Source organism: Ochotona princeps, chromosome 6 (assembly GCF_030435755.1).
Source record: "Ochotona princeps isolate mOchPri1 chromosome 6, mOchPri1.hap1, whole genome shotgun sequence".
Taxonomy (NCBI): Eukaryota; Metazoa; Chordata; class Mammalia; order Lagomorpha; family Ochotonidae; genus Ochotona; species Ochotona princeps.
Window position 1 is genome coordinate 10,550,143 of NC_080837.1, and position 13,792 is coordinate 10,563,934.

Sequence of the window (13,792 nt, forward strand, 5' to 3'; positions counted from 1 at the left end):
CTTCCAATCCAGCTGTCTGCTAATGCACCTGGGAAAGCAGCAGAACATGGCCCAAGTACTAGTATCCCTGCACCCACATGGGAGACCCAAACGAAGCTTGAAGCTTCCGACTTCAGCCTAGCCCAGCCTCAGCTGTTGTGGCCATTTGGGAAGTGAAGCAGTTGACAGATTCTTTTCTCCCTCTCTCTCTGTTTCTCCATCTTTTAAAAAAAGAAACTTTAGGAGCAGGCATTTAGTAAAGAAGTTAAGATGTCCACATCCTATACTGGAGTACCCGGATTCAATCCTTGGCTCTGTCTCCTTAATCCAGCTTCCTGCTAACATGCACCCTGGGAGGCACCAGTGATGGCTTAGTATCTGGATTCCTGCCACCCATAAGAGATATCTGGACTGAGTTCACATCTCCTGGTTTCAGCCTAGCCCAACCATGATTATGCAAGCATTTGGTGAATGAACCAACAGATGAGAGAACTATTTTTCTCTCTCTGCCTTTAGATAAATAAAATAAAAATTCACCCTCCCAGGAACACCAAAGATGCCAGGTGGTACTAATGCCCTCTAAGTACTTCCTCCCAATGCTCATGGGTACCCCGAGCATGTGGTCTTGGCCACAGCCTGAAAAGCCAGCAAGGGAAGCAGAAACTTCACGGCTGACAGAGAACCTGGCCCCAAACCATCACCCTGCAGCATAGAAACTCAGAATGCAAAGAGGTCATGGCAGCTGCAAACCACAGGAGACAAGGTTGGCACTTCAATGGCTCACTCACTGCTTGGTGAGTTCCAGCCTCTGTGCATCAGGGCCAGCCTTCCCTGCAGTGCCAGGAGAACGGTCACCCAGGACCTGGAGGACAGGCAGGACCCGCAATGCTGAGCAGACACGCAGATCCTGAGTTTCACCTGACCCCCACCCACCAGCGGTGGAGCCCTACACTGCACCTGTGACCTGCAGACAGAAGGTGTCTCTCCCACTTGGCATTCAAAAACCAGGTTCCGAGGGCAGAGATGGAAGCAGGTCTGTGTGGCAGGCCAGCTGGGACAGAGCACAGGGTGAGCTGCAGGGTCCCCTAGAAAGCTCACAAAGTTGCTTCCTCCTGGGGCTGGAGAGCAGGCCCCAAGAACAGCCAAGGGCCCATGCTTCCACCTGGCAGGAGAAGGCCTTGGCAGAGGGACATGGGGATCTCTGGGGCACAGATCATGGGGTTTAGAACACCAAGATATTACTCAGGCTATCTGGAGGTGCAGGCGCCAGCGTCGTCACCAGCTGGCCAAGGAACTCACTTCCTTCACTGGTGGCAGGGCGGGCTGCCCCCCTCCCCTATTCTTACTCTGGCCTGACACCCCTCAGGGTCACTCAAGCAGCTCCCCAGGGGGCCACAGGCAGCAGTAGGGCAGGGCTTTGCCTAATCAAGGCCAGGGTGCAGGCATAGCCTCCCCTGCAGGTCCCAGAGAACTGGCAAGGGAAAAGGAAGTGCGGGCTGGCAGCCTGGAAACAATTCCCGTAATCCAAGATCAACATCTCTGATAGCACTGGCCTGTCATCCAACATAACTGGACAAATGGATAAGTGCCGACCAGGAATGGGGGTGGGGGAAGGGTCACAGCCAAATTAAGTGTTTTATGTTCAGGATGCCCTATCCTTTCACTCCCAGGCAAGACGCCAGCCCTGCTCAGAGGCCCAACATCCTTGGGCCTCTAACGGCCAAGTGCTGCAGACAGGACCCTCTCCCAAGTGGGTTTTCATGGTGTGTGTTTGTTTGTTTTTAAGAGCTCTTGTAATCCCTTGATAATATCAGGCCCTCACCTATCTCTAAAGTCTTAACCTGGTATGGCAGTTTTTCAAATCAGTGGAAAAATGGGGCTGTTGTACCTGCAGCAAGAAGCAGGATGCTGAGAGCATAGCAGATGCTCAAAGACATTCTCTAAATACATAGACACTGTAAGCAACTTTGCACGCACATTCTCTGCCTCTGCCTCCCTCTGTCTCTCTCTCCCCCACATGGATATGAGGGCTCAAGGCACTCAGGTAGGCAACAAACACCTCCCAAACATCCGAGGGGTGGCAGGCATTTAGGCAGGTGGTGAGGGACATGAGAGCCACTCAGGAAACCCGACCCTCAGGGGCTGACCCCTGGGACACCGCCTCAGGGGCCTGGAGGCTATTGGGCAGCCACAGTGTTTAAGATGGACCTGCCAGGAAGATCTTCAACGCTGTTGCTTCTCTACTTTCAAATCCATCTGTAGCATAAATTCTTCTACTCCTCAATATACAAACAATCCCAGATCACGACTTCATACAAATACTGCACATGGCTGAACCATAGGTGCTACGGTGTGAGCATCAGTGTCCCCTAAAATCCACACTCCCAAAGGGACGGCATGAAGAGATGGGCCTTCTAGGGAAATGGAAAAGTCATGAACTAGGTCAGCCCCCTTCCAGCAGAGGGAAGGTGCAGAGAGGCAGGCCCACCCCCTCCTCCAGCTGTGTCTCCTGCACCCCTTTGGGCCAACTGGGTCCCACACACAGCCTCAAGGTGAAGGGCCTCTGTCCCGGCCATCTCCTGTCCATGCAGCCTCCACTTCCCCTCCCCTGCTGCGGTTCACATGACTCAGCCCTCATAACACTGCAGCTCCACCTTCACTTCCCAGTGGGGTCGTCCCTAACCTTCTAAGTGACCTACAGCTTAAGGGTCACGCCAATCCACAGCTCTTATTTTTTTTTTGTACCACCTGTGAGCAAATAATGGCTGGAAATAAAATGAAATAAAATGTTTCATGACAAAATTTGGGTTTAGGGGTCCATTTGTAAGCACTGGAAGGTAGCCACACCCACCACGTACAGAGTGGCAGATACTCCACCTGCACAGGGCCAAGATTCATGGTCCAGCCTTTACTTGGGGTTTGCACCTACTACAGCAGCAGCCTCGGAGTCCAGCAGCCTGGCTGCACGGCATGACACAAGAGTCCAAAAACCATCGGATTGTCTGAAATCTTTGCACATGCTGGAGTTCTACAGGCTGACAGCTGACAACAAAAACCGAAGCTCCCTGCAGGACCACCTTCTATTCACTTATTCGTTCGTTCAACACACATGTCCCTGGGTACCCAGTCTGGGCAGGCCCAGACTGCTGGGACAGAAACCCCACATGGGCAGCTCGAGCACAGTCATGTACAGCTCACCGCTCAGATGTGTCCCTGGGGACACTCCTCCTGATTTGCAAAGGGCTGCCTTTGCCACATTTCTCACAGGTAGAGAGAGAAGGGTCTCTTTCACAAAGGCCTGAATCCCACTCACGAAGCTGGTGCCCCATGTGCAGGCACCACCTCCCAATCCCTGCCCATTCTGAGTCAGGGCGTCAGCTTCTGAGTTTGGGGGTGTGGTCCACAAACATTGGGGAGCTGAGCACACACACAGCATTCTTCTGGGGGCATGGAGCAGGTTGAAACCACCCCAGGTGAGGCCACAGTACAAGGTAGTAGGAGGTGGAAAGTCACTGCAGCACCCCAGGGTGGGGGAGGTGCTGCAGCTGCCTCACAGGAACTTGCTAACCAAGACACCAGGACAAACCAGAGAAAAGTTAAGTTCTGGAGTGTAAAGATGTAGACACCTCTGTGGAGCAGTACTTAACCGGGGCAGAGTAACATGACCGGAAGGCTGGCTCACCCATCTGGCCTGATCCTTACCCACCAGGCTGACCCAAGCTACTAGGTAGCTCTCACAAAGCTGAAATCAGTTTCCCACTCCAGAAAGCGCCTTCTTCCCACAACAGTGGTATTAGAACAGGGGCGCATAGCCGTCCGTTTACATAGGACTAGGAAACCAACACACATGTCCACGTGAGCACCGACTGACTATGCTAACCACAGCGGAGGGAGGCGAGTGCCGCGTAGCTTGTTCCTGGGATGGGGCACAGGGCTGAAGAGAGGAGTCACACGCTCTCGGTCCCCCGAGGGCCAGCATGCTGGGGAATTGGGATTCCAGCTGGGGGACGGGACTTTGGCACTCCTACACACACACACACACACACACACACACACATAGGATCATTGCCCAGATCCTTGCAGCAACTCCCAAATCCCCAGTAACACGATCTCCAGGGGCTGGGAAAGAAGCAGGCAATAAGAAAAACCGCTCCTGGCATATGCTTACTGTGTGGGAAGGACAGACACAGAGTGTGGCCAGAGGACAAACCTCTATACCTCACTACCCCAAAACAACCCACGGCTGAAATGAGACAAGCAAGAGGCAGGCCCTGGGTACAGTGGTCAAGACAGGCTGGGATGCCTATAGCCCACAGCAGCACACCTGGGTTCAAGTCTCCGCTCCACTTCCACTTCCAGCTTCCCATTAACACAGATCCTGAGTGGCAGCAGGAGATGGAGTCCTAACTGCAGTGCCAGCTCCCAGCTCTGGCCTTGGCCCAGCATCAGCTGCTGGGGGCCCTGGGGTGTGAGCTTTGTCTGTCTGAACTGAAAAGACAGGGAGACACTTCACATTCTCAATGCTCCTGGCTCTGGAGCCTCTGCTTCTGTGGGGTCCCTACCCAGCCTGCTGACTTCAAAGCGGGACCCCTGATCCGACCCCAGGAGCCCCCTGCCCTGGCCTCTGGACCCTCCCTGCCCTGGCCTCAGGAGCCCTCTGTCCTGGCCCCTGAGCCTCCCTGATCTGGCCCCCGCTCCACATCTGTAAAACAGGCCCTGGACGCAATCCCTGAGTTCAGGGAGAGAGCAGATGACCAAGAAATTCCGATATCGGCTTTCGTTAAGACTTCAGCAATAAAACACCGTGAAAAAGCCAACAGAACCACAGCTTTGTGAGAAGCTGGACAGATGCTTTAAAACGAGAACCATCTCATACTGCAGTACACACCAAGGATGGCCCTTTGCTTTGGAATCCCTCTGTGGGAAGATCCGGCATCTGTCGATGACACACAGCCTGCTCAAGCTGGAGGGCGCTGGGGTCTCTTCTGATGACAGTCTCCCGCCTCTACTCCTGACTCTGGGGGGCTAGGCTGCCCCAGAGGGAAGGGAATCAGCTCCTGGGTCTGAAAGGCAATCTTCGCCTTTATCACCTACAATCTTTACTCCTTCAATGCAAAGGGAATGGCTATACACTGAAATCCAGCTTGCTGGAAACACGCCCTCTGCCAGCTCCAGGGAGTCTTGCCATGGTCTCCCTTGGCCCAGACACCCTCGCTTACTCCAGGACCAAATGTGTTTTACACAAAAAAATATTTCCCAATGCATATTCATGGGGGTCAGTGAATTTCATGTAGGCCAGTATTTCCACTTCTGGCCTTGTGCAGAGACTAACACATGGCTTGCAGAGGAAGAGGGTGGCTGGTGCTGAGGTGCAGTAAGTTAAGACACCACCTGCAGGGCCCAGCGGCATGGCCTAGCGGCTAAAGTCCTCGCCTTGAACGCACCGGGGTCCCATATCGGCGCTGGTTCTAATCCCGGCAGCTCCACTTCCCATCCAGCTCCCTGCTTGTGGCCTGGGAAAGCAGTTGAGGATGGCCCAATGCTTTGGGACCCTGCACCCGCGTGGGAGACCTGGAAGAGGTTCCTGGTTCCCGGCTTCGGGTTGGCGCGCACTGGCCGTTGCAGCTCACTTGGGGAGTGAATCATCGGATGGAGGATCTTCCTCTCTTTCTCTCCTCCTCTCTGTATATCTGATTTTGTAATAAAAAAAAAAAATAAATAGATAAATCCTAAAAAATAAATCAGTTGTTTAAAAAAAAAAAAAAAGACACCACCTGCAACGCCAGCATCCCACATGGACACCAGTTCAAGTCCTGGCTACTCCACTTCCAACTCAGCTTCTTGCTGATGGTCTGGAAAAGCAGCAGAGGATAGTCTGAGTGCATGGGCCCCCTCCACCATGTGGAAGAACTGTAATAAGTCAAATCTTTAGATATTTAAGAAAACATTATGTCTGAATCTGCAATAGGATGAGTAGAATAAGGTAGCAAACACTGGGGCATCCACCACCCACCCAGAATAAAACACTGCAGAGGGCCCGACGCCACAGCCGAATGGCTAAAGTCCTTCTTTTGCAGGCGCTGAGATCCCATATGGGCTCTAGGTCACCCAGCTCACCCTCTCACAGCCCTTCCTTTCCATCACAGGTGAGTACCCCATGGGTGCAGGGCTCCGGGCCTGCCTGCAGATCCCGCCCCCAAGCCACACAGCATGCACTCTTAGGATCCCTAGTGCTGTCTTACATCATCTTAACTGCTCCATTCATGGCACGGACCCACAGGGAATCATTCTGCAGCTCCTTACTTCTTGCTCAGCCTGATGTCTGAAAGTCACCCAGAAAGACAACAGCAGCTCTGGTTCCTTTCCGTTCACCACCATGCAATATTCCACTGCAGGGCCATGTCGCAACTCAGGACACATCACAAGGATTCCATATGGACTACTGTACGTCGTGTGGACCGATACTACATGCCAGCCACTCTCACCCAATACCTTAGGATCCTCACGACCTTCCAACGAGGGAGTACAGGACAGAGAGACTATGGAATGTGTCACACACAGCTGATGCAAGTTCAAGTTTGCCTGAAATTAAAGCCAACTGTTTGTCCTTAGGCCTCAGGGTCTCTTAATTCCCTCCCCTCTTTTTTTCTGGCCAAAAATGTAGTAAGAAAGCTCTACTGTCACGTGACAGAATGTGAAACAGGATGCCCTGTTCTTTCTTAATGAGCAATTCCACAGGAAATTCATCAGATTCAGGGGTGGTCCTCACATGCAAAGGAGAGGCCTCAGCATTAGGTGACATTCCTGAGAGTCGGCCCCCTGTTTACACACACACACACACACACACACACACGCCCTAGGGGAACTGCCTCCAAGGAGCCAGCTGCACCCCACCAGAAGGGACAGGAGGAGGGGCCTGCAGGAGCACAGGAAATCAGACCCTGCGGCACACATTGGCAAAAGCTGAGAGCTTAGAGCTCCAAGACAGACTTGGGGGAGCCGCTCCAGCTGCTGCTGGCTCTGGGAACAGCCCCTGTACACAAAGGGGAGGGGGGTGCTGGCTGGCTCCACTATCCACTTGGCCAGCTTGGAGACAGCCCAGAGCTTGCAATAAGGAAGAGAAGTCAGAGAGAAGAGCGAGGGTGGAGACACAGGAACAGCAGGGAGCAAGGCAGGGAGACAAGCCGCCCTGGGTCCGGGATCCAGCAGCCAGCGTGCAGCAGGCAGGACAGCTTCTGGGAGACAAGGGGTGCAGCCCCCTAGGGACTCCCAAGGACCCAGAAGAGCGTCTCCCCAACGTCTCCAAAATTTTCACCCTCCCTGTGCTTAGTTAAGGAAGATTCTAGGAGCCTCAAATGTGCAAAGGTGTCCCCAGGGAGCAAGCAAACGGAGCTGTGCTGCTGGCTAGGGGCGTGGGAGGAGGGGGAAAGAGGGTGGTACCCTGGAAGGGCAGCCAGGGTTGGGGGTGGGGAAACGGACACCTGCAAGAGCTCTCTCTGCTTCCAGCCCTGAGTGCAGCAACCTCCCGAAGCGGGCTCAGGGTGTCACCTTCGATCCCCACATCCCTCCCAGGCAGCTGCTACAGCTGCGCCCAGGACAGAGACAAGCCTACAGATAAAGGTGCCTGGGGAGGGGTTGGGGGCTTGCACCGGGTCACGCACTGGGATAGGTGGCGGGGCTAGGAGGGCTGGAGAGCCGAGGTTAGGACGTGAGCTAGGAAGCCAGAGGGTGTGTGGGGAAGAAGTAGGGGGGGAAGACAGGCTGGAAGGGTGGGGCGGCTGCGGCGCGCGTCCCTACCTTGAGCACCGTCACTGCTCCGGCGCTGTGTACCTGGAAGTGCGCGGGCGGCTCAGCGCCCGCCTCGGCCGCCTCGTCGGGGCCCTGGTAGCTGAAGCAGGCGTCGGCGATGTCCAGGTGGCCGAGGGGCAGCGCGTCCTGAGGGCTCTTGAAGTAGTAGAGGTAGCAGCGGCGCGCGTCGAACACGAACCAGCGGCTGCGGTAGCCGCGCAGAGGGCCCTTGCCCGACAGCTTCTGCAGGTAGCCGCACAGCCGCGCCGGCTCCCGCCCGCCGCCAGCGCCCGTGCCGGGCTCCGCCAACGCCGCGCCCTCGCTCCCGCCAGCGCCGCCTTCCTCTGCCCGGGCCCCGGCTCCGGGCCCCAGCATCGCCCGTCCCCGCGCGCCCACAGCCGGTGCCCCCGCGCCTCCCCGCGCGCCGCCGCCGCTGCGCCCCCTCTCGTCGCCCCGCTCTCCGCACGGCCGCGGGCGCGCAAGGCCTCCTGGAACTTGTAGTCCCACCCCCGGGCCCGCCCACCCTCCAGGGGCTCTGGGCGGGAACTGCGGCACCCACGGGTGGATGGGGTGGGTGGGGGTGAGTAGGAGCGCAATGTGGGACTCCTTGTGCTTTCTGTGTTAACTCACCCGAACTGTCCCCTTGTAGTCCGGCGAGGAAGGAGGGGACAGGTGGTGGTGTAGGGTACTGGGACGTTCCAGGGCAGGTGGGCCTGAAGAAGTGACCAGAAGGCTTGGCTGAGGTGAAAGAAAGGCGGAAGAAACGGCGGTAAGTGTGGCCTCAGCCAGAGAAGGAAAAGAAACTTGGATGCTACATCTCTGAGAGGCCGAATCCGCTCCATGTCTCTCGCCCTTCTAGCTTGACACAGAAACAAAAATCCTCACAGAGGAAAAGCCAGCTTTCTGACGTGGACACGGAGTCGCATGGGTCATGGAGTGGCGGGGGGGGGGGGGGGTAAGGAAGAGCAAGCTCTCATCACCCAGCCAACCAGCCAGCCACCTGCAGGCCGAGTGTCAGCTGTCACCTGGCAAGGATGGCCACACCTTCACCGTGTCTACCCATAATGCAGAGAGCTCCCAAGTCACACTCGGGGATCTGTCTCCTGTCCCAGAGCTGTGCGACCACTGCTCCCCTCAGTCTCTTAGACGCTGGCAGTAGCCACGGTGGCCTGTTAATGCGAAAAGGCTTGGCCAGGTGCTCTGTGTGCAGCTGTCCGATTCCTTGGGCCACTGTTGCTGTCCTCCTGGGTCAGCCAACTAGGGGGAGGGGAGGCCAGGGGACCACCAGTCCCTCTTGGGCCTCACCACCGGCCCCATGAGGGGCTGTGACTGGCTTGTCAGGGTAGGGGTGTGATGCAGCTGAGAGGTGAAGGGGCAGGTGCAGGAGAGGAGGTCCCCCTGGGGAGAATGGTGAGGCTGCAGGGATCCCAGAACAAACAGCCAGGCACTGTGGGGTTCCTGGTAGGTGTGAGGAAGGCCAGCTTTAGAGAGGGGAGGTAGAGGGCAGAGAATGTGGGCGTAGCCCACCTGGGCTGGGAACCAGAGTGGTTGATACCACCCCCCACCCTGCCCTGCCCTGCTCGGAGCTGAGGTTTGTCTCCTGCATCTGCGCTCACTGCACCAAAAGGCCAAGCCTCCTCCCGACCTCCTTTCAGAGGCCACAGCAAACACCCATCCCAGAGCAAACGTGCGTCTCTCTCTCTCTCTCTCTCTCTTTTTTCTCGTGTTAGATGGGGGCGGGGGCAGTAGCTTGGCACAGTAGTTAATACAGCTACTTGGGGTGCCTATATCCATATCCGTGTTGGAGTGGCTGGTTGGAGTCCCGGCTGTGCTTCCTGCGGATCCGCACTATAAAAGGCAGCAGTGATGGCTCATGTACTTGGGGCCCTGGTCCTCCCCCCAAGGAGAACCTGGCTCCCAGCTTCAGCCTGGCCCAACCTTGGCTGTTGTGAGCATTTGAAAACTAAGCTAGCTGATAAATCTCTCTTCTCTGTCTCTTTGTGTGTTTGAGTGCCTGCCTTTCAAATAAATGAAGCAGTTTAAGAAACTGCTTAAGGCGGTGGTGGAGAGGGTCTGGCATGTTGGCTCAATTGGCTAATCCTCCACCTTCAAGTGTCAGCATCCCAGATGGATGCTGTTTCATGTCCCAGCAGTTCCACTTCCTATCCAGTTCCCTGCTTATGGTCTGGGAAAACAATAGAGGATAGCCCAAGGCCCTGCACCCCTGTGGGAGACCCAGAAGAAGCTTGTGGCTCCTGGCTTTAGATTGGCTTAGCTCCGGCCATTTTGGCCTTCTCTGTAAATTTTACCTTTCCAATAAAAATAAATAAATTTTAAAAACTGAAGGAATCTCTATAATTGTGAAGATATTGTCTGGAAGTTATTCATGTGAACTTACAATTTCTTGGCAATCCTTGTGTCTATGTGGGAATTCTGGCCAAGAGGGGGAAAACCCAACCCACACATTGTTTTCAGTTTATGACATTTAAAACATTTCTTTCTTTGAGAGGCAGGGATCTTCCATCTGCTGATTCACACCCCCGTCCCCAAATGCCCACAACAACTGGAGCTGGGCCAGATCAAAGCCAGGAACCCCCAGAATTCAATGTGGGTCTATTGTATGGGTGGGGAACCCAAATTCTGTAGCCTTCCCCTGCTGCCTCTCAGGGTACACATTTGTAGAAAGCTGGATCAGAAGGAGAGCCAAGCCCTGAACCCAGGCAAGCATCCCTCCAATGTGGGATGCAGGCTTCTTGAATGTTCCACAGGTCATCACATTTTTCTGATTTCCTGGGAAGCTGATGGACTGTTTCACTTTGTGGGCATTTAATTGCACTGTTATCAATGGCAACTGCCTCTGTTTCTTGGCCCACAGATGCTCCATTGGCTTGGTGTGAGCTCTCAGCCTGTCTCTGAGGGAGGCACTAGCCCCAGGCTCCAGCTAGGGAAGTTTGCTCAGTCCCAAGCCCAGGACCCCAGTGACAGTGGAGAGTGTGGAGGCCTCAGAGCCAGCAGAAACCTCTTGGCAGGAGGGTCCCCAAGTCTCTGCCCACTTGGACCAGCCCTGGTGACTCCCTAGGGGGGGCACTCCCCTGTGGATCCCATCCCCAGTACCTTCCCCAGGCTTCTCCACTCCTCCAACTGTCTGATGGTGAGCTGCAGGGGTCTGGGAAGGGAGACCTTTGGCTGATTCCTCAGCACCTGCCCCCATCTTTGGATAGTTTGTGCAATTTTCATAGCTTTAGCCTCCATTTCCCGTCCTTGCACACCAGATTCCCCCCAGCCACTGCCCTCCTGCATGGAAATTCCTGAGCTATCTCAGTCCTGGGAAGTGCCTGTCCTTCCTCAGTGCATGTCTTACTCCATCTAGTAAGATTTTGTTTCTTTTTTTCTTTTCTTTTTTTTTTTAAAGATTTATTTATTTCTATTACAGTCAGATATACACAGAGGAGGAGAGACAGAGAGGAAGATCTTCCATCCAATGATTCACTCCCCAAGTGAGCCGCAATGGCCGGTGCGCGCTGATCCGAAGCCGGGAACCAGGAACCTCCTCCGGGTCTGCCATGCAGGTGCAGGGTCCCAGTGCTCTGGGCCGTCCTCGACTGCTTTCCCAGGCCACAAGCAGAGAACTGGATGGGAAGTGGAGCTGCCGGGATTACAACCGGCGCCCATATGGGATCCTGGGGCGTTCAAGGCGAGGACTTTAGCCGCTAGGCCACACCGCTGGGCCCAGATTTTGTTTCTTTATATGAAAGGTGGAGTGACAGAGAAAGAGAGAGAGTAAACAGATCTTGCCATCAGCTGGTACACTTTCCCAAATGTCCACAATGGCCACGGCTGGTCCAAGTCAAAGCCAGGAGCTGGAATTTCCATCCAGGTCACCCATGTGAGTGCACTGGCCCAAGCACTTGGGCCATCTTCTGCTGCTTTCCCAGGCCCATCAGCAAGGAGCTGGATGTAAGCAGGGCAGCCAAGACTGGAACCAGTGCTCTATGCAGACCATTGGCATTACAAGGATCAGCTTAGCCAGCTGTGCCACAACCCCAGTCCTTCTTGGTCCATTGCCAGTTGCTATCATGGAACTAAGTACTTTCTTAAAATTTTTTATTTTTTATTTTATTTGAAAGGCAGATTTTACAGAGAGAGAAGGAAAGATAGATAGAAAGATCTTCCATCAGTTCGTTCACTGTCCAAATAGCCACAATGGCCAGAGCTGAGCCGAGCTGAAGCCAGAAGCCAGGAGCTTCTTCTGGGTTTCCTATATGGGTGCAGAGAGGATTCCAAGGATTTGTGCTATACTCTGCTTGCTTTCCCAGGCCATAAGCGAGGAGCTGGATCAGAAGTGGAGCAGCCAGGACTCCAACTGGCACCCATATGGGATTCGAGTGCCACAGGCACAGAAGCTTAGCCCACTATGCCACAGCACCTCACGGGTGGTGTACTAAACAACCAAGGAGTGGTAAGGATACTGGTTCCATAGGCTGACAATTACGTCTGCAGCCACCTCTAAAGAGGGCCTTCTTTTTTTTGAAGATTTATTTATTTTTATTGGAAAGTCAGAGAGAAGGAAAGACAGAGAAGATCTTCCCTCCAATGATTCACTCCCCAAGTGACTGCAACAGCCAGAGCTGAGCTGATCCAAAGTCAGGAGCCAGGAGCCTCTTCCGGTCCCCCACACACTGGCAGGGTTCCAGGGCTTTGGGCCATCCTCGACTGGTTTCCCAGGCCACAAGCAGGGAGCTGGATGGGAAGTAGAGCAGCCGGGACACAAACCAAAGCCCATATTGGATTCCGGAGCATGCAAGGCGAGGACTTTAGCCACTAGGCTACTCTGCCGGGTCTTAGGGAGGGCGTTCTTGCTATGGGGACTTTGCAGGGTCCCAGGGTGGGAGGGACACCCAGGGTAAGACCATGTCCCGGCTCAGATCTCCCCCTCTCCTTGTGCAGCCACCATCCCCAACCTCTGACCTCTTTGCACTCAATTATCTTCCAGAGGCCCACCTCCCCGGGGCGTTTACCATGTGATTGCCCTTTACAGCTCAGCTCGAGTTTTGGATAAATACCCAGAGCAGGGCAAAAGGCTCGCTATGGGTTCCACACCAGAGTCCCGTGTCCAGGACATGCCCTTTGCACATCTAGGATGGGTGTGCTGGGTGTTGGAGGGTCTACCGCATGCCCCTACAGGAGTTCCTGCTCCTCTAAAGTCCCCCAGGAACCCAGTGACCAGAGGAAGTGGCCAGCAACCCAGGAGGAAGTGGCAGCTGTTAACTGCAAAAGGGGAAATATGGGCAATGAACTTGCTCCCACATGCCCTCTGGGCAAACCCCCAGGGAACACAGAAACAGTGACTAGTCCCTGCCCAGTTTCCCCAGAAGAAGGTGAATTGTGCCCAGGAACACTGCTGCCTCGGAGTCTGCAAGGGTTCCAGGAAGTCCAGGCTGCCCAAGACGCTACCAGAGGTCCGGAAAGGGAGGCAGCTGCCCACCTGTGTGCAGGCTGTGTGCCTTTGGCTGCGACCCTGTCCGCTGGCTTGGGGCTGGGCGAGGAGGACGTGGGTGTCCTAAGCAATCCCCGACAGCCCTACCTCTGCCCACATGGACAGTCTCCAGGAGCTCGTGGGAGCAGGGTGGGGTCTGTCCTCACTGTCTCCACAGCCCCCTGGCTCTGCTCATTCCAGTGCCCATGCTCCATTACCTCCTGTCATTTCTTCCCTGCCATCGCCAGCCACCTTCCCTGGAACTCAGCAGTGGCCACCACCATGATTAACATTTGCATCTGCCCCTCAGCCACCAACACCCCCTCAGGCACACACTTCTTACCCACCCCAGTGGCTCATCACTGCCTTCCCAAAGGCAATGCCCTTTACCACATAGAAGTCCTACGGCACAACAGAGGCAAATAGCCGGACCAGAGCAAAGGGCTCATGGACATTGCCGTATCCCGGGGAGGCCTCCTGGTAGGTTCCTCACAATGTTCTGTGGTCAGGGCTGGCTTTTCTACCCCCTCTGAGTCAGGAAAGGTCTGC

The 13,792-nt window shown here is 55.0% G+C and overlaps 1 protein-coding gene across 1 annotated transcript in view; it reads right to left on the reverse strand.

Annotated features, from left to right (window-relative positions):
• TBC1D2B (TBC1 domain family member 2B) overlaps positions 1-8,193 on the reverse strand; it is a 54,945-nt gene extending 46,752 nt beyond the window's left edge. Inside the window, exon 1 of the mRNA XM_012927719.2 lies at positions 7,777-8,193. Coding sequence (XP_012783173.2) covers positions 7,777-8,142 — 366 coding nt within the window. The 5' untranslated portion in view covers positions 8,143-8,193. The remainder of the gene's footprint in view (positions 1-7,776) is intronic.
• Positions 8,194-13,792: the final 5,599 nt, after the last annotated feature.